The 26,332-nt window shown below is 43.0% G+C and overlaps 1 protein-coding gene across 3 annotated transcripts in view; it reads left to right on the forward strand.

The window, feature by feature from the left end:
* adcy8 (adenylate cyclase 8 (brain)) overlaps positions 1-26,332 on the forward strand; it is a 202,229-nt gene that overhangs the window by 98,856 nt on the left and 77,041 nt on the right. For all 3 annotated transcript variants that reach the window (XM_071362588.1, XM_071362589.1, XM_071362590.1), the window contains exons 4-7: positions 11,852-11,963; positions 12,729-12,856; positions 19,086-19,244; positions 24,117-24,384. In XM_071362588.1, the coding sequence (XP_071218689.1) occupies positions 11,852-11,963; positions 12,729-12,856; positions 19,086-19,244; positions 24,117-24,384 (667 nt within the window). The remainder of the gene's footprint in view (positions 1-11,851; positions 11,964-12,728; positions 12,857-19,085; positions 19,245-24,116; positions 24,385-26,332) is intronic.

The raw sequence follows: 26,332 nt of genomic DNA on the forward strand, positions 1-26,332 counted from the left end.
ATAATTTTTCTGCCTCATGATGCCATCTATTTTGTGAAGTGCAACAGTCCCTCCTGGAGCAAAGCACCCCTACAACATGATGCTGCCACCCCCGTGCTTCACGGTTGGGGTGGTGTTCTTCGGCTTGGAAGCCTCCCCTTTTTCTTCCAAACATAACGATGGTCATTATGGCCAGACAGTTCTATTTTTGTTTCATCAGACCAGGGGACATTTCTCCCAAAAGTACGATCTTTGTCCCCATGTGCAGTTGCAAACCATAGTCTGGCTTTTTATGGTGGTTTTGGAGCAGTGGCTTCTTCCTTGCTGAGCGGCCTTTCAGGTTATGTCGATTTAGGACTCGTTTTACTGTGGATATAAATACTTTTGGACCTGTTTCCTCCAGCATCTTCACAAGGTCCTTTGCTGTTGTTCTGGGATTCATTTGCACATTTCGCACCACAGTACGTTCATCTCAAGGAAACAGAAAGCGCCTCCTTCCTGAGCGGTATGATGGCTGCGTGGTCCCATGGTGTTTATACTTGCGTACTATTGTTTGTACAGATGAACGTGGTACTTTCAGGCATTTGGAAATTGCTCCCAAGGATGAACCAGACTTGTGGAGGTCTACAAAAATCTTTCTGAGGTCTTGGCTGATTTCTTTTGATTTTCCCATGTTGTCAAGCAAAGAGGCACTGAGTTTGGAAGTAGGCCTTGAAATACATCCACAGGTACACCTCCAATTGTCTCAAATGATGTCAATTTGCCTATCAGAAGATTCTAAAGCCATGACATCATTTTCTGGAATTTTTCAAGCTGTTTAAAGGCGCAGTTAACTTAGTGTATGTAAAATTCTGACCCACTGGAAATGTGATACACTGAATTATAAGTGAAATAATCTGTCTGTAAACAATTGTTGGAAAATGACTTGTGTCATGCACAAAGTAGATGTCCTAACTGACTTACCAAAACTATAGTTTGTTAACAAGAAATTTGTGGAGTGGTTGAAAAATGAGTTTTAATGACTCCAACCTAAGTGTATGTAAACTTCCGACTTCAACTGTAGACTAGGACAGCCGTTGTTCATCCTGAAAGTGTAAGACTGTCCTTAGGGACTGTGATGACAAGTGAATATCAGACGAGAAGGCCTATTTGGATAAACTTAATTTCTTCCAAATTTTCATTCACATTTGTTATTACGCCGCCCACCGCATGTGCCCAACAATGCATCTCTTCCAGACGAACTCAATGCATATTTTGCACGCTTCGATAATAACAACACGTACCATGCATGAGGGCCCTAAACGACCCAGAAGACTGGGTGATCTCGCTCTCCGACATCAACATGAGTCAGGTCTTTAATCAGGTCAACACTCGCAAGGCTGTTGGGCTGGACGATATTCCATGGTGCATTCTCAGAGCAGGCGCATATCAGCTGGCAGGCATATTCACGGTAATTTTAAACCTCTCTTTGTCCTAGTCTGTAAGTATTTTAAGATTACTTCCATCATTCCTGTTCCCAAGAACTCTAATTCTTTATTTTGTAAACCGCCCCAAGAGATCCATAGACGACGCAATTTTATTTGCACCCACCTAGATAAGAGGAATACTTGGTGAGAATGATGTTCATTGACTACAGCTCAGCATTCAACACCATCATCACCAAGCTTAGGATCCTGGCACTGAACACCTCCTTCTGCAACTGGATCCTGGACTTCCTGACAAGCCGATCCCAGGTAGTGAGGGTAGGACAACATCTCCTCCGCTGCGCTGACCCTCAGCACGGGGGCCCCACAGGGGTGTGTGCTTAGTCTCCTCCTGTACTCCTTGTTCACCCATGACTGCGTGGCCACGCACAGCTCCAACACCATTATAAAATTTGCTGACAACACAGCGGTGGTAGGCCTGATCACCGGCAACGATGAGACAGCCTACAGGGAGGTCAGCGACAGTGCCTTTTCCCCCTCAGGAGGCTGAAAAGGTTTGGTATGGGCCCTCAAATCCTCAAAAAGTTATACAGCTGCACTATTGAGAGCATTTTGACTGTCTGCATCACTGCTTGGTATGGCAACAGCACTGCCCTCGATCGCATGGCACTACGGAGGGTGATACTAACAGCCCAGTACATCACTGGGGCCGAGCTCCCTGACATCCAGGAACTCTATAACAGGCAGTGTGAAAGGAAAGCCTCCAGCCACCCAAGCCATAGACTGTTATCTCTGCTTCCTCACGGCAAGCGATACTGGTGCATCAAGTCTGACACCAACAGTTTCCTGAACAGATTCTATCCCCAAGTCATAAAACTGTTAAATAGCTAACAGAATGGCTACACGGACTATCTGAGTAGACCCTTGTACATTATTTTTTATTTTTGTACTGTCTCTATGCACACTCACATGACTCTACTCTCTCACTCACACACACTGACACAGCAAAACATAGAACATGCACAGACATTTATACTGACTCAACACACACACACAGTCATAATTTATGCTGCTGCTACTCTGTTTATCATAAACCCAGGAAAAAAAAGAAATGTCCTCTCACTGTCAACTGTGTTTATTTTCAGCAAACTTAACATGTGTAAATATTTGTATGAACATAACAAGATTCAACAACTGAGACAAACTGAACAAGTTCCACAGACATGTGACAAACAGAAATGGAATAATGTGTCCCTGAACAAAGGGGGGGTCAAAATCAAAAGTAACTGTCAGTATCTGGTGTGGCCACCAGCTGCATTAAGTACTGCAGCGCTTGTCCTCCTCATGGACTGCACCAGATTTGCCAGTTCTTGCTGTGAGATTTTACCCAACTCTTCCACCAAGGCACCTGCAAGTTCCCGGACATTTCTGGGGGGGAATGGCCCTAGCCCTCAGCCTCCGATACAACAGGTCCCAGACGTGCTCAATGGGATTGAGATCCGGGCTCTTTGCTGGCCATGGCAGAACACTGACATTCCTGTCTTGCAGGAAATCACACACAGAACGAGCAGTATGGCTGGTGACATTGTCATGCTGAAGGGTCATGTCAGGATGAGCCTGCAGGAAGGGGCACATGAGGGAGGAGGATGTCTTCCCTGTAACGCACACCTTTGAGATTGCCTGCAATGACAACAAGCTCAGTCTGATGATGCTGTGACACACCGCCCCAGACAATGACGGACACTCCACCTTCAAATCGATCCCGCTCTAGAGTACAGGTCTTGGTGTAACGCTCATTCCTTCGACGATAAGCACAAATCCGACCATCACCCCTGGTGAGACAAAACCGCGACTCGTCAGTGAAGAGCACTTTTTGCCAGTCCTGTGTGGTCCAGCGACGGTGGGTTTGTGCCCATAGGCGACGTTGTTGCCGGTGATGTCTGGTGAGGACCTGCCTTACAACAGGCCTACAAGCTCTCAGTCCAGCCTCTCTCAGCCTATTGTGGACAGTCTGAGCACTGATGGAGGGATTGTGCATTCCTGGTGTAAACTCGGGCAGTTGTTGTTGCCATCCTGTACCTGTCCCGCTGGTGTGATGTTCGGATGTACCAATCCTGTGCAGGTGTTGTTACACATGGTCTGCCACTGCGAGGACTATCAGCTGTCCGTCCTGTCTCCCTGTAGCGCTGTCTCACAGTACGGATATTGCAATTTATTGCCCTGGCAACATCTACAGTCCTCATGCCTCCTTGCAGCATGCCTAAGGCACGTTCACGCAGATGAGCAGGGACCCTGGGCATCTTTCTTTTGGTGTTTTTCAGAGTCAGTAGAAAGGCCTCTTTAGTGTCCTAAGATTTCATAACTGTGACCTTAATTGCCTACCGTCTGTAAGCTGTTAGTGTCTTAACGACCGTTCCCCAGGTGCATGTTCATTAATTGTTTATGGTTCATTGAACAAGCATGGGAAACAGTGTTTAAACCCTTTACAATGAAGATCTGTGAAGTTATTTGGATTTTTACGAATTATCTTTGAAAGACAGGGGCCTGAAAAAGGGATGTTTTTTTTGTTGTTGCTGAATTTGTATCCTGATGCTTAGTCACCATTCCCTAATACTGTACATACAGTGCCTTCAGAAAGTATTCAAATCCCTTGACTTATTCCACATTTTGTTGTGTTTAAGGCTGTATTCAAAATGGATTAAATATGTTTTTCTCTCACCCATCTACACACAATACCCCATGATGACAAAGTGAAAACATGTTTTTAGAAATGCTTGCAATTGTATTGAAAATGAAATACATAAATATCTCATTTACATAAGAATACATGTTAAATTTACCTTTGGCAGCCAATACAACTGTGAGTCTTTCAGGGTAACTCTGTACGAGCTTTGCAAACCTATATTGTACAATATTTTCTCATGATTATTTTCACAATTCTTCAAGTTCTGTCAAATTGGTTGTTGATCATCGCTAGACAACCATTCAAGCCATGTCATAGATTTTTTAATTTAAGTCAAAACTGTAATTCGGTCACTCAGGAACATTCACTGTCTTCTTGGTAAGCAACTCCATTTTAGATTTGGCCTTATGTTTTAGGTTATTGTCCTGCTGAAATGTGAATTAATCTCCCAGTGTCTGGTGGAAAGCAGACTGAACCAGGTTTTCCGATAGGATTTTGCCTGTGCTTAGCACCATTCAGTTGCTTTTTTATCCTGAAAAACTCCCCAGTTTACAAGATTACAAGCATACCCATAACATTATGCAGCCACCACTATGCTTGAAAATATGGAGTTGTACCTCAGTAATCTGTTGTACTGGATTTGTCCCAAAAATTACAATTTGTAGGTCAGTGACAAAAAAAATCGGATTTTAATCCATTCTAAATACAGGCTGTACCTAGGGTTGCACATTTTGAGGAATATTCAGAGGTGGAAACTTTCCATGGGAATTAACGTGAATATATGGGAATTAACGGGAATATATGGGAATTAATGGAAATATATGCAAATGAATATTAATACCATTTAAATGTAGATGTTTTTTTGCATTGGTTATCTTTACCATATCATATGGAGACAGAAACATAAACCTTTTACCTTATCATAAGTAGACATAATTGCAAATGATTAAATTCTTCCAATAGCAATAAAACAAACAATTTAGTTACAAATTGAACTTAAATGAAATGAGTTGACTCTTCACATGGGATGATTTCACTGAACAACAAAAGAAAGAGAATATTGAATGATCCCCAATGATCCATCGCATCTCCCAAAAACATTTTCAACATACATCTGTAAAATTATGTGTGTTTCCAAACAAGGACCAGTTGCGCTCTGAGGTGGATGATTTTGGTGGGATTTGGAGGATGATGGAGGCAATAGGGGAAAGAGCCTCAGATCCACAAAGTCCCTTCCACCACGTTGCTGATGAGATATTTTGGCACGACTGCCATATTGCATCTCCATCCCAAAGCCCTTGCTTGGAAGTGTACTTCGCCAGACTGCTCACAACCTTGCCCTCATCCAGGCCAAGGTGGCGAGACATGGTAGTGATGACACCATAGGCCTTGTTGAACTCTGCACCAGATAGGATGCTCTTGCTAGCATATTTGGGGTCCAACATGTACGCTGCGGCGTGAATGGGCTTCAGGCAGAAGTCTTCATGCTTTTTGATGTATTTCAGAACTGCGGTTTCCTCTGCTTGGAGCAGCGGGGAAGTGGGCAGGGCAGTACGGATTTCTTACATCTGCAAGCAGAGTCTGAACATCAGGCAGGGCGGCATTGTCTCCCTCAATCCGTGCAATGGCTACTGCTATAGGTTTCAGGAGTTTCAGGCTGCTTACCACTCTCTCCCAAAATACATAACCCAGGAGGATCCTCTTGATGGGGCTGTCCATATCGGCAGACTGTAATATGGCCATTTCTTGGAGAGACTCTTTCCCCTCCATGAGACTGTCAAACATGATGACAACACCACCCCAACGGGTGTTGCTGGGCAGCTTCAATGTGGTGCTCTTCTTCTTTTCACTTTGCTTGGTGAGGTAGATTGCTGCCGTAACTTGATGACCCTTCACATACCTAACCATTTCCTTGGCTCTCTTGTAGTGTATCCATTGTTTTCAGTGCCATGGTGTCCTTGAGGAGCAGATTCAATGCATGAGTAGCACAGCCAATGGGTGTGATGTGAGGGTAGGACTCCTCCACTTTAGACCAAGCAGCCTTCATGTTCGCAGCCTTGTCTGTCACCAGTGCAAATACCTTCTGTGTTCCAAGGTCATTGATGACTGCCTTCAGCTCATCTGCAATGTAGAGACCGGTGTGTCTGTTGTCCCTTGTGTCTGTGCTCTTGTAGAATACTGTTTGAGGGATGGAGATGATGTAGTTAATTATTCCTTGCCCACGAACATTCGACCAGCCATCAGAGATGATTGCAATACAGTCTGCTTTCTCTACGATTTGCTTGACCTTCACTTGAACTCTGTTGAACTCCAGCAAATGAGTAAATAAAGCATGTCTCTGGTTGTAGGGGTGTATGCTGGGCGAAGAACATTAGGACATCTCTTCCAATACACATTGCCTGTGAGCATCAGAGGTGAACCAGTTGCATACACATCTTGAGCAAGACATTCATCAGCATTTCTCTGACTACGTTCCTCCATTGAGTCAAAAAAACGTCTGATTCCAGGAGGACCATGAGTTGTTGCTATCGATAAGGTGTCTGATTCATTATTTTCACCTCGAATAGAAGCAGAGGGACTTTTGTCATCTGGCACTTGGCCAGATGATTCTGCATCTTTGTTTCATTCTTCACATATGATTTGGCACAGTATTTGCAAATGTACACAGCTTTTCCTTTTACATTAGCTGCAGTAAAGATTCCTGTAAAGATTATTATTGTTTTTGTAAAAACCAAACAAATGCAATTCCATGTACAGATAAATAGTTAAGCAGTTAGATTAAACAACCATGTTTTAAAATGAAACATGTATGGAAACAGGTGAATTAACGCTCCTCAGTTAGCAGGCTCAAGCAAGCTAAAACCCACATGGTAGCAAAAACTAACTAGCAGAAATTGTTAACAAGTTAGAAATTATTTAAACACACTTGGTTATAGGCAACTATTTACTAGTTAACAAAAAATCATGTATGTCCTATAAAATATATTCACCCCACCCAGTATTGTAATCAAAACTTACCAGAAAGCTTGTAGTCCTTGGCTCAGACAGTGTAGTAGTGTGGGCTCAATAGCATCTCATTCGTGTGCAAGATCTTGAGAATCAGCTGTACATGTGATGGAAGAGTGCACTGCACATGTGATGGAGGAATGCACTCTGCATGTATCCCACAAAAGGGATACACAGTTTCAACGAATTTAAGCAAAATTCCCAAATTCCCATGGAACATTTCCGGAAAAATTCCGACCCTTTGCAACCCTAGCTGTAACTAAAACAAAATGTGAAAAAAGTCAAGTGGTGTGAGTACTTTCTGAAAGCACTGTATCTAATTCTATCATTCCTGGATCCCTGCACATTGTAAATATGGTATTGGAACGGAACTACTCTTACTTTCTCATGTTCTTTTTTCTTAATTTTATTTCTCTTTTTTTGCTCTACCGAATCTTATTGTTTATTTTACATTGATAGTGGTTACTGCATTGTTGGGTTGGGAGCTTGCAGGAATGGCATTTCACTGTGCTTCTGCATTCGACATTAAAACTTCAAACTATCACTCACAATTTACGTAGAAATAGATGCCATTAAACAAGGACATATTTTGGAGAACTGCAGCATTTCATTGCCTAAACTCTAACATAAACGATAATAATAAAATGGTAAGATTTTGAACTTTGTAAGGTCTGTGCCTTCTGCTCATATCCAGAAAAACAGTTATACAAATAGAGTTATGATTAACCAACCACCCTAATATCACCAGGTTATGTCACGGTATGAGTAGAACATTGTAGCATGTGTATCAGTTACAAATTTTACACTTAAGTGAAGAAAATGATTTCCTTATAGTTTTGGACCTTGTCTCTGTGTGAATCTTAAATGCTCTGGGCCCTGCATTTGTCAAATGATTTAAAGTGGAAGTGACAGCATTTTAGCAACATTACATCTTATTAGAATCTGTTTATATACACCCCCAGGAAGAATATGACTCTTTTATTTGTATTTTTTTGTCAAGCGTACACTATAAATTTGTCATGACTCTCCTGTGAGGATTTGAAGATCAGGTTACAATGGATCATCGTCTACCAGATCCTTTTCACCCGCAGAGGGGAGGAGGGATTGATGTGGGGTGTTTTGTGACACCTCACGCCCGGTCGTAAATTGTATGCAGCAGAGGACTCTTTCTGGTCTTTAGTAGTGGTGATTGGAATGTCTCTTTGTTACAGAGACATTTTGCCGCCCCAAAAACTCTAACGTCCAAAAGTGAAAACTGGGACAATATTTCTAGCATCCGGATGTGGGGAATGATGAGAGATGGTCTATGGAAAAGTAATGTTGATTTTGTGATGTCATTAAAAATGGTATAACATGTTTATAATGTAAATATTGTAACTTGAACAGCATACATAAACGATAATATATGTCAGGTTTTTATCCTTTATGTTGTGTAGGAAATTTCAAAGATGATGAGAATAGTTATCTTAAGATAGAAAACTAAAAACTAAAAACACATTCCTAACGAGATCATAGTTTTGATGATACTTTGCCCAGTAAGTAGCCATGCCCGAGGGAGCTCAGATAGCGTGTTAGTGTAACAGTTTAACTTTACGTCCGTCCCCTCGCCCATACCCGGGCGCGAACCAGGGACCCTCTGCACACATCAACAACAGTCACCCACGAAGCTTCGTTACCCATCGCTCCACAAAAGCGGGAATCACTACTTCAACTCAAGGTCTCAAAGCGAGTGACGTAACCGATTGAAACGCTATTAGCGCGCACCACCGCTAACTAGCTAGCCATTTCACATCCGTTACACTCACCCCCCTTTCGACCTCCTCCTTTTCCGCAGCAACCAGTGATCCGGGTCAACAGCATCAATGTAACAGTTTAACTTTACGTCCGTCCCCTCGCCCCGACCCGGGCGCGAACCAGGGACCCTCTGCACACATCAACAACAGTCACCCACGAAGCATCGTTACCCATCGCTCCACAAAAGCCGCGGGGAACCACTACTTCAACTCAAGGTCTCAAAGCGAGTGACGTAACTGATTGAAACGCTATTAGTGCGCACCACCGCTAACTAGCTAGCCATTTCACATCCGTTACATTAGCATGATGGAAACACCCCTTTTTACCAGAGTGTATAAAGGATGAGTAGAGAATGAACATATCAGACCAGAAGTACTCAAGCTGCAGCTTAGGTCTCGATTGGTTACGACCCTGAAAATCAACACGAGGTGAGGACGACAAAGTAGCCTCTCTAACAATCGATGTTACGGCTGAGTAGCTGTTCTAAGTACAGTATCTAAAAAAGTACATTTAAGTAGGACCATCCTGTTACTCTCTTCAAATTATTGTCGACTACACTGCTCTCATCACCCCACTGGGGATCATCGACATGGCTGATTAGATGTCTTCAGAGGACCACTCTTCCAGAATGGGTGAAAGTAAACATCATCCTGTTAGTCCTTCTTAAGACTACAGGACAAGGCATTGAAGCCATGGACAACTAAGAAGAAGGACATTGTGACCTCGTGTGGACAATCAGAGCCTTACACTTAAATTGAGAGAATGCCCAACGGAACACTTTTCACGAAGGCCTGGGTCCAACAGAGATACACGACGAAGAAAGACATTCAAACTCATAAATACATGAATTATTTCTTTACCCCAAACGAGCGGTGGTTCGGGCCAAAGTATTAGGATTACTGTGAGCGTAGTTACAAGTGTATAAGTGTTGTCTCCCTTTCCCCTCTACTCCTCCCTCTTTTGATAATTAAGCAGTCATGTTGTCGTTAGTGCACTAGGGACCTGTTTCCATTGTATTACGTTTCTAATCAATAACCTATACCGTGTGTGTGTGTATCCTGTGTTATCATTTAGTTAGTTAGTAAATAAACAATTAAATCCATTTGTGTGGTACAGAATTATCAATGAAGTTGGGGTTTGTGCAGATGCAAGGGGTATATGCAGGCCATGGAAGAACTGGGACATTTCCAGCTTCCAGGAATTGTGGGACCGTGCGACCGTGCATTATGATGCTGAAAAATTAGGTGACGGCGGCGGATGAAAGGCACGACAATGGGCCTCAGGGTCTCTTCACGGTATCTCTGTGCATTCAAATTGCAATCGATAAAATGCAATTGTGTTCGTTGTCTGTAGCTTATGCCTGCCCATACCATAACCCCACCGCCACCACGGGGCACTCTGTTCACAACGTTGACATCAGCTAACCGCTCGCCCACACAACGCCATAATGTATGTCATACTGCCATCTGTCCAGCACAGTTGAAACCAGGAATCCTCCATGAAGCAAACTACAGTCAGATCAAGATCCTGGTGAGGACGACGAGCAAGCAGATGAGCTTCCCTGAGATGATTTCTGACAGTTTGTCTAGAAATTCTTCAGTTGTGCAAACCCACAGTTTCATCAGCTGTCCCATTGGCTGGTCTCAGACGATCCTGCAGGTGAAAAAGCCGGATGTGGAGGACATGGGCTGGTGTGGTTACACGTCATCTGCGGTTGTGAGGCAGGTTGGACATACAGCCAAATTCTTTAAAATGACTTTGGCGGTGGCTTATGGTAGAGAAATTAACATTCAATTCTCTGGCAACAACTCTGGCATTCCTGCGGTCAGCATGCCAATTGCACGCTCCCTCAAAACTTGATACATCTGTGGCATTGTGTTGTGTGACAACTGCACATTTTAGTGGCCTTTTATTGTCCACAGCACAAGGTGCACCTGTGTAGTGATCATGCTGTTTAATCAGCTTCTTGATATGTCACAACTGTCAGGTGGATGGATTATCTTGGCAAGGGAAAAATGCTCACTTACAGCGATGTAAACAAATTTGTGAACAAAATTTTAGAGAAATAAGCTTTTTGTGCATATGGAACATTTCTGGGATCTTTTATTTCAGCTCATGGAACATGGGACCAACACTTTACCTGTTGCGTTTATATTTTTGTTCAGTATAATTAAAATGCTATCAGTTCCATAATGCTCCTGTGTTGTCTCAATTATGTTACCAGTTAGATTCAGTTCCCCTTCATTTTTTAGAAGAAGCAGGAAGGCAATATCTCAACCAAATCAATCATATAAACATGAGATCATATAAATGTGATCTTGGTTGTAGTTTATAATGTGGTGTCATTTACATTTACAATTTTGTCATTTAGCAGATGCTCTTATCCAAAGTGACTTGCAGTTAATGCAATCATCTTAAGATAGCTAGGCGAGACAACCTTACATCTCAGTCATAGTAAGTACATTTTTCCTCAGTAAAGTAGCTATCAGAAAAGTCAGTGCTGGAGGGAAAAAAGTAAAGTGTGAGTGTTAGTTCACAAAGGGCATATATATTTATATATTTTTTGACGGGGCAGGGGTGAGGAGGGGTTGGGACTCGGCTGTCCTAACTTCAGGGGGAAATTGGTTCCACTGGTTCCATTGGGGTGCCAGGACAGAGAAGAGCTTTTTACTTGGATGAGCGGGATCTGCTCTCCCATAACGGTGGGAGGGCCAAGAGACCAGAGGTGGCAGAATGGAGTACTTGGGTTGGGGTGTAGGGTTTGAGCATAGCCTGGAGTTAGGGAGGGGCAGAGATTCCGTTTAGATTTGACTTGATGTTTCATCCAAAAGCAAGGAGGGACCACATTGGACCATTTTGATCTGGACTACATGTTTTTTTAAACCTGTTGACTATTTTCTCACTAAATGATCTGTAGATGTTGAAGTGTAATGGTGACAATGTGACTTCTCCATATTTTCTGCAGCATACTTTTCGCAGACGTTAAAGGATTCACGAACCTCTCGACGACGCTATCGGCACAAGAGCTGGTGCGGATGTTGAACGAGCTATTTGCACGCTTTGACCGTCTAGCCCACGTGAGTTTACTTTATGCTTATGCTAATTTCATTTTCAAACGTGACTTTATGACGGAAAGAACTGACATTTAGGAAAAAAAATCGACGAGCAAGGAGACATGAATAATCACGCTTTGTTCTAGAATTTGCTAAGATACCACAGTAGAATGCAAAGGCGGTAATACTCTCGGGTCCCAATTTATATTGATAGCATGAATGAATGACAGCCTTGCAGGTATGGTGCCATGCAATTATAGAAATATGTTTTGCACTTCTGGCTAAGGTTTCATTTTCAAACCCCAGAGCTGTCATTAATGATACAAATACAGTGTAGAAGGCTGAATTTAAATGGAACATGCAATGCTTTCAAAGGGTAATACCCGTAATTAAATCCAATGACTGGATTGAAAAACAGGTCAGATAGAGTGCAGCTGAATGGACATGTGTAATGTTTATGTGAATGTCTTTGTCATTTTAACGTAATTCAGGGAATGAATTCAGAGTTGAGTCAATGTCCTTGTGCATGACGCACGGAGCCTGCTTGGCCTATAATGTCTCTTTATTATAATGTCAAAGCTGTTGTCCAGACATTTCTGGTGCAAGACAAAATAACTTGCTCGTTGCCGTGAACAAATGCATACATGAGTACACTGTACACTCGTGTACGATTCCATGATAATTCAAGCATTCTCATGGAGCAAGAGGTATTGATCAAATCAAGATCATTCTGAGTTTCCCATGGTTTCCAGTCTAACTCCATTCTCTCTCACTCTCACTCTCTTCTAGGAGCACCATTGTCTGAGGATTAAGATTTTAGGAGACTGCTACTACTGTGTGTCCGGTCTTCCTGAACCCCGACAGGACCACGCTCATTGCTGTGTAGAGATGGGCCTCAGCATGATTAAGACAATCAGGTAAAAAAGAAATCCCCACTTTTAGGCCTTGCTACACTTGTTGCCGTTGATGTTATTAGTTTCCCGTTGTCAGTGGAAGATTTGTGCAAAGGTTCGAGTAACCTATAGGTTTTTTCAGTTTAATGTGTGGCAAGTATTGTGTTCTAGCACGCTGGGTTGATGTTTCTAGTTGTCTTGAAGCTCATTTGGAGCTTCCTCCTTTTTTGGATCTGTAACATAATGGTTCCTGATACACCGTAGGCTTGTGTGCTATAAAAAAAAAACTTGATAATACTGTAATAATCTGAAGCAACTATCAGCAGACAAAAAATAATCACTAGAAACAGAGGTCCTCCCAAGAAGAAATATTGGATACTGTTAAGACATTCACACTGAGAAAAACACCAGGAATGGATGGCTTTACCATAGAATTCTATTCAACATTTTGGGTCAAAGTACACAAATAATAATAAACGTCACTCAATTCAGTACTTCCTAGTTCCATGTATCAAACTGTTATTTCAGATATTATTAAAACCAGGGAAATCTGGAGAGTCCCCTGCTGATTATAGACCCATAAGTTTAATAAATTGTGACAATAAAATGATAGCAAAGTTCATAAGCAATAGAATGGCAAAAGTCTTACCAGACTTGATACGTATCAATAAAACAGGGTTTCAGTTTAATACAATATGCCCCAAAAGAATTGATATAGTATTATCAATGTCTGTTGATGCTGAAAATGCTTTCCACCGTCTTGAATGGCCTTGTCTATTCAAAACTTTGGAAGCTTTCAACTTTCCAGCTGAAATAAAAAATGGCATAAAAATATTGTGTAAATGTCCTAAAGCAGAAATATGCACAAATAATACATTATCTGATGAAATTGCTTTAGAAAGGCACTGGCAAATGAACAGTTTGTAGAAAGACAGGACCCAAATGTAACAGGTATCAGTATAAAAAAAATGTACATACATTTTTGCATAATTAAAGTGGCTGGAGTTGAGTCAGTATGTTGGCAGCAGCCACTCAATGTTAGTGGTGGCTGGTTAACAGTCTGATGGCCTTGAGATAGAAGCTGTTTTTCAGTCTCTCGGTCCCTGCTTTGATGCACCTGTACTGACCTCGTCTTCTGGATGATAGCGGGGTGAACAGGCAGTGGCTCGGTTGGTTGTTGTCCTTGATGATCTTTATGGCCTTCCTGTCACATCGGGTGGTGTAGGTGTCCTGGAGGGCAGACAGTGTGCCCCCGGTGATGCGTTGTGCAGACCGCACTACACTCTGGATAGCCTTACGGTTGTGGGCGGAGCAGTTGCTGTACCAGGCGGTGATACAGCCCGACAGGATACTCTCGATTGTGCATCTGTAAAAGTTTGTGAGTGCTTTTGGTGACAAGCCTAATTTCTACAGCCACCTGAGGTTGAAGAGGCACTTCTGCGCCTTCTTCACCACGCTGTCTGTGTGGGTGGACCAATTCAGTTTGTCCGTGATGCGTACGCCAAGGAACTTACTACCCTCTCCACTACTGTCCCGTCGATGTGGATAGGGGGGTGCTCCCTCTGCTGTTTCCTGAAGTCTACGATCATCTCCTTTGTTTTGTTGACGTTGAGTGTGAGGTTATTTTCCTGACACCACACTCCGAGGGCCCTCACCTCCTCCCTGTAGGCCATCTCGTCGTTGTTGGTAATCAAGTCTACCACTGTAGTGTTGTCTGCAAACTTGATGATTGAGTTGGAGGCGTGCATGGCCACGCAGTCGTGGGTGAACAGGGAGTACAGGAGAGGGCTCAGAACGCACCCTTGTGGGACCACAGTGTTGAGGATCAGCGGGGTGGAGATGTTGTTACCTACCCTCACCACCTGGGGGTGGCCCGTCAGGAAGTCCAGTACCCAGTTGCACAGGGCGAGGTCGAGACCCAGGGTCTCGAGCTTGATGACGAGTTTGGAGGGTACTATGGTGTTAAATGCTGAGCTGTAGTCGATGAACAGCATTCTCACATAGGTATTCCTCTTGTCCAGATGGGTTAGGGCAGTGTGCAGTGTGGTTGCGATGTCGTGATCACGTTGAGGGAGAGGTTGTTGTCCTAGCACCACACTGCCAGATCTCTGACCTCCTCCCTATAGGCTATCTCGTCGTTGTCGGTGATCGGCCTACCACTGTTGTGTCACCTGCAATCTTAATGATGGTGTTGGATTTGTGCCTGGCCATGCAGTCATGAGTGAACAGGGAGTACAGTAGGGGACTGAGCACGCACCCCTGAGGGGCCCCCTTGTTGAGGATCAGCGTGGGGGATGTGTTGTTACCTACCCTTACCACCTGGGGGCAGCCCGTCAGGAAGTCCAGGATCCAGTTGCAGAGGGAGGTGTTTAGTCCCAGGATCCTTAGCTTAATGATGAACTTTGAGGGCACTATGGTGTTGAACGCTGAGCTGTAGTCAATGAATAGCATTATCATATAGATGTTCCTTTTGTCCAGGTGGGAAAGGGCAGTGTGTAGTGCAATAGAGATTGCATCATCTGTGGATCTGTTTGGGAGGTATAAAATTGGAGTGGGTCTAGGTTTTCTATGATGATGGTGGTGATGTGAGCCATGACCAGCCCTTCAAAGCACTTCATGGCTACAGACGTGAGTGCTACGGGTCGGTAGTCATTTAGGCAGGTTACCTTAGTGTTCTTGGGCACAGGGACTATGGTGGTCTGCTTGAAACATGTTGGTATTACAAACTCCGACAGGTTGAAAATGTCAGTGAAGACACTTGCCAGTTGGTCAGCGCATGCTCGGAGTACACGTCCTGGTAATCCGTTGACCTGTTTAAAGGTCTTACTCACATCGGCTACGGAGAGTGTGATCACACAGTCTTCCCGGAACAGCTGATGCTCTCATGCATGTTTCAGTGTTACTTGCCTCGAAGTGAGCATAGAAGTAATTTAGCTCGTCTAGTAGGCTTGTGTCACTGGACAGCTCTTGGCTGTGCTTCCCTTTGTAGCCTGTAATAGTTTGCAAGCCCTGCCACATCCGACGAGTGTCAGAGCCGGTGTTGTACGATTCGATCTCAGTCCTGTATTAACGCTTTGCCTGTTTGATCGTTCGTCGGAGGGCATAGCAGGATTTCTTATAAGTATCCGGGTTAATGTCCCGCTCCTTGAAATCGGCAACTCAAATCAAATCTGTTTATAAATCCCTCCTTACATCAGCTGATGTCACAAAGTGCTGTACAGAAACCCAGCCTAAAACCCCAAACAGCAAGCAATGCAGGTGTAGAAGCACGGTGGCTAGGAAAAACTCCCTAGAAAGGCCAGAACCTAGGAAGAAACCTAGAGAGGAACCAGGCTATGAGGGGTGGCCAGTCCTCTTCTGGCTGTGCCGGGTGGAGATTATAACAGAACATGGCCAAGATATTCATAGATGACCAGCAGGGTCAAATAATAATAATCAGTGGTTGTCGAGGGTGCAACAGGTCAGCACCTCAGGAGTAAATGTCAGTTGGCTTTTCATGGCCGATCATTCAGAGTATCTCTACCGCTCCTGCTGTCTCTAGAGAGTTGAAAACAGCAGGTCTGGGGCAGGTAGCACGTCCCAGACCTGCTGGGACCTGAACAGGTCAGGGTTCCATAGCCGCAGGCAGAACAGTTGAAACTGGAGCAGCAACACGGCCAGGTGGACTGAGGACAGCAAGGAGTCATCAGGCCAGGTAGTCCTGAGGCATAGTCCTAGGGCTCAGGTCCTCCGAGAGAGAGAGAAAGAAAGAAAGAAAGAAAGAAAGAAAGAAAGAAAGAAAGAGAGAAAGAGAGGCTACTTTAGCTCAGTGCGGATGTTGCCTGTAATCCATGGCTTCTGGTTGGGATATGTACTTACAGTCACTGTGGGGACGATGTCATCGATGCACTTATTGATGAAGCCAGTGACTATTGTGGTGTACTCCTAAATGCCAGCGGGAGTATCCCGGAACATATTCCAGTGTGTGCTGGCAAAACAGTCCTGTAGCTTAGCATCTGCTTCATCTGACCACTTTTTTTATTGACCGAGTCACTGGTGCTTCCTGCTTGTAAGCAGGAATCAGGAGGATAGGATTATGATCAGATTTGCCGAATGGAGGGGGAGGGAGAGCTATGTAAGTGTCTCTGTGTGTGGAGTAACGGTGGTCTAGAGTTTTTTCCCCTCTGGTTGCACATTTAACATGCTGGTAGAAATTAGATAAGAGGCTGCTGTTCTCTCCTGCCGGTACGGGGTATAACACGCTAGCTGTATGTTATTCATGTTGTCGTTCAGCCACGACTCGGTGAAACATAAGATGTTTCAGTTTTGAATGTCCCGTTGGTAGGATGTACATGCTTTTAGGTCGTCCATTTTATTTTCCAGCGATTGTACGTTGGCCAATAGTACCGATGGCAAAGGCAGATTAGCCACTCGTCGCCTGATCCTTACAAGGCACCCCGATCTCCTTCCGCGAAACCTCTGTCTCCTTCTCCTGGTAATGACGGGGATGAGGGCCTGTTCGGGTGTCTGGAGTAAATCCATCTCTTCCAACTCATTAAAGAACAATTCCCAATGGGCTGGACGATTCTCTTCTCATCACTCATCTTGAAAAAAATGTATACTAAAAACGTGGAAATCAATTAATCTGCCATAATTTATACAAAGATAAAATTGAATGATTTATTATTTAAATGTTGAAATGTTGCAGGCACTAAGGATGGGGGTGTGAGCGTGTGGATCTGGGCAGATGAGAAGTAGTCGTTGTTTGTGTACATCTGTAAATTGTTGTTTGTATTTGGAATGAAAAATATAAAATAATAATGAAAAAATATATAATACTGAGTTTTATAATGATTGTCACATAGTGGTAGTAGTATTTTCAAAGCCTTTTACAACATTTTTGTTGACTATGCAAATTTAATGGATAACGATGGCCACAGTATGTACTTTTAAGGCTAAAGATATTTTTTCTGGTAAATAGGCAGTTTGTTTGTCCTCTTGTTTGATATTGTCCTGCCAGAGCATATGTGAAAAGAGATAGTGTTTGAAACAGAAGAGAGAGAGATAGTGTTTGAAACAGAAGAGAGAGAGAGAGAGAGAGAGAGAGAGAGAGAGAGAGAGAGAGAGAGAGAGAGAGAGAGAGAGAGAGAGAGAGAGAGAGAGAGAGAGAGAGAGAGAGAGAGAGAGAGAGAGAGAGATATATACACGCACGTGTGTGTGCGTTTAAGAGTGAGCTAAGCTACTAAAGTGATGTAGTAGACCATTAGAATGAATCAGCCAACCGTCCTTTTAGAGAATGGAGAGCAAACAAGAAGCAGGGTGCTCGCTAAGAGCCTCTTGGCTGATGGCCCCTTTACTGCAGCATCAGTGCCACTGTGGTGACATTGCATCCCAATTGGCTCCCTATTCCCCACATTGGGCTCTGGTCAAAAGTAGTGCACTATGAGCCCTGGTCAAAAGAGGTACACTATATAGGGAATAGGGGGGCCATTTGGGACGCAGCCCAAGCCTTTTCAAACTCTCTCAGCAGCCACAGCTACAACAATTTCATCAGTGTCTATGGCAGGGTGAACTTCAAAACCTATTGATTTTATGCACCTCGGCTGAATATCATTGAGCGTCTGTCAGCTCACATTCATCATAGTTATTATAAGGCATGAAATAGGATGAAATGAGACTTGCCAAATTGTAATTGTATGGAAATGGGTTTGGAAATATATTGTTATTTTTCACCCTGTGGTGGAAACTGTACATTTTAGTAATGCATTAATGTACAATTATATGGCGTATGAAATTATAAACAAAGACATTAGAAGGTGAGATAATGCTGGACAAATCGATTATTATTGACTTTATTCAGTTTTATCACCGTATACAACATAAAATGGGACTATTTCCTGGTGAATTTTGGAACACAATAAATGATCTTATTTTTCCATTGATCATTTTAAATGATGTAGTTTCAGTCACAGTCATTTTGCCAAATCAAATGGTTTGCTAAATACGGGAAAAATAAGGTTTAGTTTCTTATATTTACCCACAACACAATTCAAAGTATCAGAGATAAATAGTTAGCAGTTTTTACTTTATTACCTTATATTTATGATTTCATATTTTCAGTAAAGTGCGTTGTGACTTTGTTTAAATGCACTTGAAATCAATTGTGATTCGATTATATAGGATAATAGTGTCTTTATAGTCGACTGGAAAAGATAACAGTACAGAAGGTACACAAATAAATAGATACCATATTGTTTATTTGTACCCCCTCTAGATATGTAAGATCACGCACAAAGCATGACATCGACATGCGCATCGGGATCCATTCGGGATCGGTCCTGTGTGGGGTGCTGGGACTGAGAAAGTGGCAGTTTGACGTGTGGTCGTGGGACGTGGACATCGCCAATAAGCTGGAGTCAGGGGGGATCCCTGGGTGAGTTAACAATTATGAAAGTATTATATTCAATTTGCATTTCAAATTGAATTTCGACCTATAAACTTCCATAGACATCCGCTATTCCATGACCACAGATGACTTTCCCTCTATAATTCCATATGATACGTTATTGTCTTTTTACATGGAAATTCCTTTTGTGACATCAGCCTCCAAATACACAAACACAACACATATATTAGATGCAGTACGAAAAACTGGAAAGTTAGTACACAAGTCACACATTTACATGTTCACGTATTCAAAGTCTCTGTGGCCTATTGTCCGACGATGTATTAGGTTCTATGCATCATAGAATGTGTGTGTGTGTGTGGGGGGAGGGGTTCAGGTCTCAAAAGTGGTCTAATGTCAGTATGAGTCCAAAGTATAATTTTTTGCCAAGTTATTTCATGGTAAATACCAGGTGACCTTTTTTCTGCGAATACTCTATACTGTGCATCCCTGTTGGCCGGCCTCGAGGGAATACCCTGCAGCGTGCGATTATCCCAACCTCTGAGAAAGTCCATCAGCAAATGAGCGTCCTACAGTGGGGATGAAATCCGTGTGCCAAATCACGCTTTAGAAAGACTTTTACCGTGATTGGTGTACAAACAAAGGGACATTGGATGTGATTGGCTTTGGGTGGATGTTTTTTTTGCTGTTGATCAAATCTACAATTTAAAGGGGAAGTCAAGCCGAGGGTTATATTGTGACATTTTGCTCCTCGCCAAGGAAATGTGATGCGGCTATCCTTATCGTTGTTGAATCGAAAGCTGGAGGCAACATCTGCTGTTGGAATTTATGATGACAGTGGGTTATGATCCTTCCCCTTCCTCTGCGCGCTTAATGTAATTCAATTGCGTAATATGCTTATAATGACGATTATTCCTCAAAAGATTCTATGTATCGTTGCACTGCGGAGATACAGGAATAAATATGAAATGCAAAATGGGAAGTGGTTAGATAAATGGTTATATGGCTTTAGACTCTTAGGTGAGGGCCTGTAGTTGATCTGTCTATTAGGTTAAACATGGTTTGCTACTGCATTCTAGAAAACAGCATTCTGTCTCAAACCCAGTATTGATGCGTGGGTAAAATCAATGGGGAAGCCAAGCCAGGAAAATAACTTAACGGTGTTGTAATAATTGCGTTGTTTTATCCATTACCCGTTAGTTCATATGCCACTGTCATATATGAGGCCGAGACAACAAGAAGACAACAGACGCACAGTGGCAGAATAAATTCAATCTTGCATTTGTTTCATCACAAAACCGGAGAGCAACATCTGTCCGATGAAGTCCACAAAATATATTGTATTTAGATGACCTACAGCATGGTCAAGTTCATGTTTCCGATATTTTCGGACTGCTAAACAACTATTGATTTAGATTCCACAGAGATGTACTGCAAGTGGCGAAGAAAACAGGATCTGCCTCTGCTATTCCAGCACCATTTCAAGTTCAACATTTCAAAGGATTCAAATCACCTATGCTTAGTCTAATACAGTGACAACTGAAAGATATCAAAAACTATTTTGTCTAATCAACCTAAGCTAAATATCATGTGGCTGTTCATGACACTGATTTTATGTGTGTGTGTGTGCGCGTTTGTGTGTGCGTAAGTATAGAAAACATGTTGCCTCACCCTACTTGTAGAAGAACGGCATGCCATGTTGCACAAACTGTCATACCAACACAATTTCATAGTTTCCCTTCGAAATTTGACGTATTATGGATGAACATCTATTTTTTTTATGCATTCATTCTGCATGGTTACAGTGTTAATTCTGCATGGTTACAGGATTAAAACAGAACCAACTCAAAGGCTTAAATGAAGGTATTAATTCTGAGTGGTTAAGGTTAGGGCTATGGTTTGGAGAAGGCTTCAAACGAAACAATTAAAAACAACGTGCAATTACCCTCAAGTATCATCAAGTATTCTCGAGGTTTGACCTACCGAGTAGCGCAGCGGTCTAAGGCACTGCGTCGCAGTGCTTGAGGCATCACTACAGACCTGGGTTTGATCCCAGGCAGTGCGACAACCGGCCAGGACCTGGGGACCCATGAGGTGGTGCACAATTGGCCCAGCATCGGAAGGGTTTGGCTGGCCAGGATTTCCTAGTGGAGTGGTAGAAGCAGTGCTCTCCGGCTCCTAGCATCACAAGTTCGCTCCCAGTGTTGGGCAATAGTTTTTCTTTTCTTTTGTGAGCACTGAGGAAGGCATTTACTGACGTTCTGGGGACCTTTTCAAACGTTCAAAATCGCTGTCTATTCCTAGCGATCAGTCTGGTCATACAGTGTACACGCTTTTAGTTTGTGTTGTCCTAGACTAGGCTACCTGACTAAAATACTTGCCTGCCTAACTTCCTTTCATGGGCAACGATGAGCCAGGTAGTTAACGTTAGCCTAGGCTACTATGTGAACACCCGATCAAATTAGTGGATTTGGCTATTTCAGCCAAACCCGTTGCTGACAGGTGTATAAAATCGAGCACACAGCCATGCAATCTCCATAGACAATTTGCAGTAGAATTGCTTTACTGAAGAGCTCAGTGAGTTTATCAAGTTTATGCCTTGCTAGAGCTGCCCCGGTCAACTGTAATTTCTGTCATTGTGAAGTGGAAACGTCTAGTGGAAGTGGAAACGTCTATAGGAGCAACAATGTCTAAGCCGCAAAGTGGTAGGCCACACAAGCTCACAGAACCGGACTGCCGGGTGCTGAAGCACGTAGCGCGTAAATTAAACATTGTCTGTCCTCAGTTGCAACACTCACTACCGAGTTCCAAACTACCTCTGGAAGCAACGTCAGCACAAAAACTGTTCGTCGGGAGCTTCATGAAATGGGTTCCATTGGCAGAGCAGCCTAACACAAACCTAAGATCACCATGCGCAATGCCAAGCGTCGGGTGGAATGGTGTAAAGCTTGCCGCCACTCTGGAGCAGTGTAAACGCGTTCTCTGGAGTGATGAATCACGCTTCACCATCTGGCAGTCTGACGGACAAATCTGGGTTTGGTGGATGCCAGGAAAACGCTACCTGCCCCAATGCATAGAGGCAACTGTAAAGTTTGGTGGAGGAGGAATAATGGTCTGAGGCTGTTTTTCATTGTTCTGGCTGGGCCCCTTAGTTCCAGTGAAGGGAAATCGTAACACTACAGCATACAATGACATTGTAGACGATTCTGTGTTTCCAACTTTGTGGCATCAGTTTGGGGAAGACCCTTTCCTGTTTCAGCATGAATATTCACCCGTGCACAAAGCGAGATCCATATTGAAATGGTTTGTCGAGATCGGTGTGGAAGAACTTGAGTGGTCTGCACAGAGCCCTGACCTCAACCCCATCGAACACTTTTGGGATGAATTGGAATGCCGACTGCCAGGCCTAATCGCCCAACATCAGTGCCGGACCTCACTAATGCTCTTATGGCTGAAAGTCCCCGCAGCAATGTTCCAACATCTAGTGAAAAGCCTTCCCAGAAGAGTGGAGTCTGTTATAGCAGCAAAGTGGGAAACAACACCATATTAGTTCCCATGATTTTGTAATGAGATGTACGACGAGCAGGTGTCCACATACTTTTGGTCATGTAGTTTAGCTTCATGTTGAACTTCCACCCTCAGGCCCAGGGCAAAATGTATGAATTTATGGTTGGATCCAAATCTGCATTATAATTAATGGCCAGTACAGGGAATTAAGTACAACCACAAGTACAGATCTCTATCTCCATCCATGGCTAATTTGGGAAAGTGGCGATTTTAGCTAGCTAGCCACTGGAGGACAACGACACAATGAGATTCCAACAATACATTTTTTTCTGTCAATTAGGTTTTTCTTTTGATGTGAAGTGATTAGTGGTGAAGCCAAATCCAAACTTTTTGGGGGGGCACCAGGACCATTCACAATTGAGCTCACTCAATGTAGCTCAACACTGATTGGCTATTATTTAATGTTTTTTTTATTAAGGGAGGCCAAACACTCGTGTTGAAGTAACAATGTTAATTGCAACAACAGGGGCAGGCAAACGGCAGCTCAAGGCAGGCAGGGGTCGATAATATACAGTAGCTGCAAAGGTACAGGACAGCAGGCAGGCTCAGAGGCAGGCAGAGTGGTTAGGCAGGCGGGCTCAGAGTCAGGACATGCAAGGATCAAAACCAGGAGGACAAGAAAAAGAGAGACTGGGGAAAACCAGGAGCTGAGAAAATGCTGGTCGACTTGAACAAACAAGACGAACTGGCACAGACAGACAGAAAACACAGGTATGAATACCTAGGGGATAAGTGAGGAAGATGGGCGACACCTGGAGGGGGGTGGAGACAAGCACAAGGGCAGGTGAAACAGATGACAGTGTGACATCTACGATGATAAACTTAAATGTGTGCAATTGTTTTGAATGGAATAATTGGAAATTATTAGTTTTGACTGTATTGTTCAGGAGCTGAACATTTTATAACCAAATAATGGTAAAATGTGTTTTCCTTGCCTCCAGCAGGCAAATCAAACATTCTGGACCTTACTGTTACGTTTATTGTTAACAACCTATGTAATTGAATTGCTCATCAAATGTAACAATAGAGACAAGTGTGACTTGACAGCATGGTCATCGGTATCACATTATTTTGATAGTCCCAAATTGATGATTTTGTTCTGTCAACAAAATGTCAACTACAGTAACTATCCACTAACCCTAACCCTTGCCCTAACCTTACAAATGTATCATAGCCCTAACCTTTACCCTTACCTTCACCCTAACTGTAACCATTGCACGCAATTTCATGTCAACAGATGTTCAGTTGATAGTTTGTTGACAGTTTGAGCAGCATAGACCACATCAAAATAAAGTGTACGTACTGGCCACCTAATGAAAACCTCGTCCTCAGACGAATCCACATCTCCAAGGCGTCCCTGGACTGCCTGAATGGTGACTACGAGGTAGAGGAGGGCCATGGCAAGGACCGCAACGAATTCTTGCGCCGCCACAACATCGAGACGTACCTGATCAAGCAGCCCGAGGAGAGCCTACTCACGCTGCCCGAGGACATCATGAAGGAGGCGACCAGCACCGACCGACGAGTCAGCAGCACCACCTTCAACCAGGGCTCCTGGAGTCCCGAGCTGCCCTTCGACAACATCGTGGGCAAGCAGAATGTAAGTCCTGATCGTTCCCTAACCGTGTTCATGTAGCTAGCTGTCTGTGGGAATTACTGGCTCAATTTGTTTGTCTGCCTTTTTTTGTTTTGTGAGAGTGAGCAAGCAGAATGTATGTGGTGGTAGCCATGGTGGTAGGGATGTGACAAATGTCAAATTTCTCTTAACGTTTAAACTGCCATATAGTTTTTTCCCCAAAACGTTTTAAAAACAAATATAAAATTGACTCGAGTTCACAATTCAGATGTGGTTCTGTGTATGACTGCTAGGGGGCAATGCAGTTCAATTTACCGTGTTCTTGACTACTACCTACTTACCGGTCGTCACTAGTTACCACAGTCACAAAGTCATAAATCTTGCCTCTATTGCTACAATTTATCTCCTTAAAATGTAACTTTAAACCCAACCTTAACCCTAACATTAACCACACTGCTAACCTTATGCCTAACCCTAATCTTAAATTAATACCACTTGTTTTACGATATAGCTATTTTTGACTTTGTGGCTGTGGTAACTAGTGGAAATTGTACCAGACGGTGCTCACCTTACTCTACTCAATGTTCTCAGTTGTCAGTACGTACTTCATGTCCCACTTCTCATCAATGTGATGAATTGATGCAGTAATGTATGACAGTGTGTTCATAGACAACAAGTCTGGTTCTAGATATGGGTATTGAAGACAACATCCTCTACCAATGACAATGGCTACATATCAACTTCAGTCATTTCTGTAATCAGCGCTGTGCTTTTCCCACTCCGTCCTGCCAGCAACGGGTTGGGTCATCCCTTTCAGCATTGTACCTTTACTGCATATCTCCTCCAACTAATGTTACAGCATTGTTGCATTAACTATTTGTTTAATTCAATGTTTCTCTTTATGATGATAAAGGCTTGTTAGTGGTAGTTTTGTGATAAGTGCACTATGATTTTCATTTGTTAAAAGTGAAAGATAAATGTTTTTCAGTTAGGTATTTTCTCTAAACGTTATGTTGTTAAAGTGTTTAAACGTTCACACCCGTAGGAGCCATGTATTGTGGTAAGTTTGTCATTTGTCTGTATGTTTTTGAGAATGGACAACCAGAATGTAGAGTGCCTTCATAAAGTATTCATACCCCTTGATTTATTCCACATCGTTGTCTTACAGCCTGCATTCAAAATGGATTAAATTGATTATTTTTGTCACCCATCTACACACAGTACCCATAATGACAAAGTTAGAAACATATTTTTTGAAATCTTAGCAAATTTATTGAAAATATCTATTTTACATAAGTATTCACACACCTGTTAGAATCACCTTTGGCAACGATTACTGCTGTGAGTTTTTCTGGGTAAGTCTGAAAGAGCATTGCACACCTGAATTGTACAGTATTTGCACATTATTCTTTAAAAAAGTATTTAAGCTCTGCCAAATTGCTTGTTGATCATTGCTAGACAACCATTTTTTTAAAGTCTTGCCATAGATTTTCAAGCAGATTTATGTCAAAACTGTAACGCGGTTATTGTCCTTATAAAGGTGAGTTCATCTCCCAGTGTCTGGTGGAAAGCAGACTGAACCAGGTTTTCCTCTAGGATTTTGCCTGTTTCTATTTTATGCTGAAAAACTCCCCAGTCCTTAACGATTACAAGCATACCCATAACCTGATGCAGCAATCACTATGCTTAAAAATATGGAGTGTGGAGTTCAGTAATGTGTTGTATTGGATTTGCCCCAACATAATGTCACGGATCCCCCCCGGTACTGCTGCTCATTCTGCTCACCAGTTCCGGAGGTCGACGTCACCGGTCTTTTAGGTTGCACTGAACTGTGTCATTACGCACACCTGCTTCCAATTCCTCACTGATTGTGTTTGTATAAATGTGCCCTTTGTTTCCCCATCGGGCTGTCGATTATTGTTCCCATGTCCGTTGGTCGTGTGAGTACCTATGTGTTGTCTCAGCCTGTGCT

The sequence above is a fragment of the Salvelinus alpinus genome, chromosome 23, assembly GCF_045679555.1.
Source record: "Salvelinus alpinus chromosome 23, SLU_Salpinus.1, whole genome shotgun sequence".
In the NCBI taxonomy this organism is placed as follows: Eukaryota; Metazoa; Chordata; class Actinopteri; order Salmoniformes; family Salmonidae; genus Salvelinus; species Salvelinus alpinus.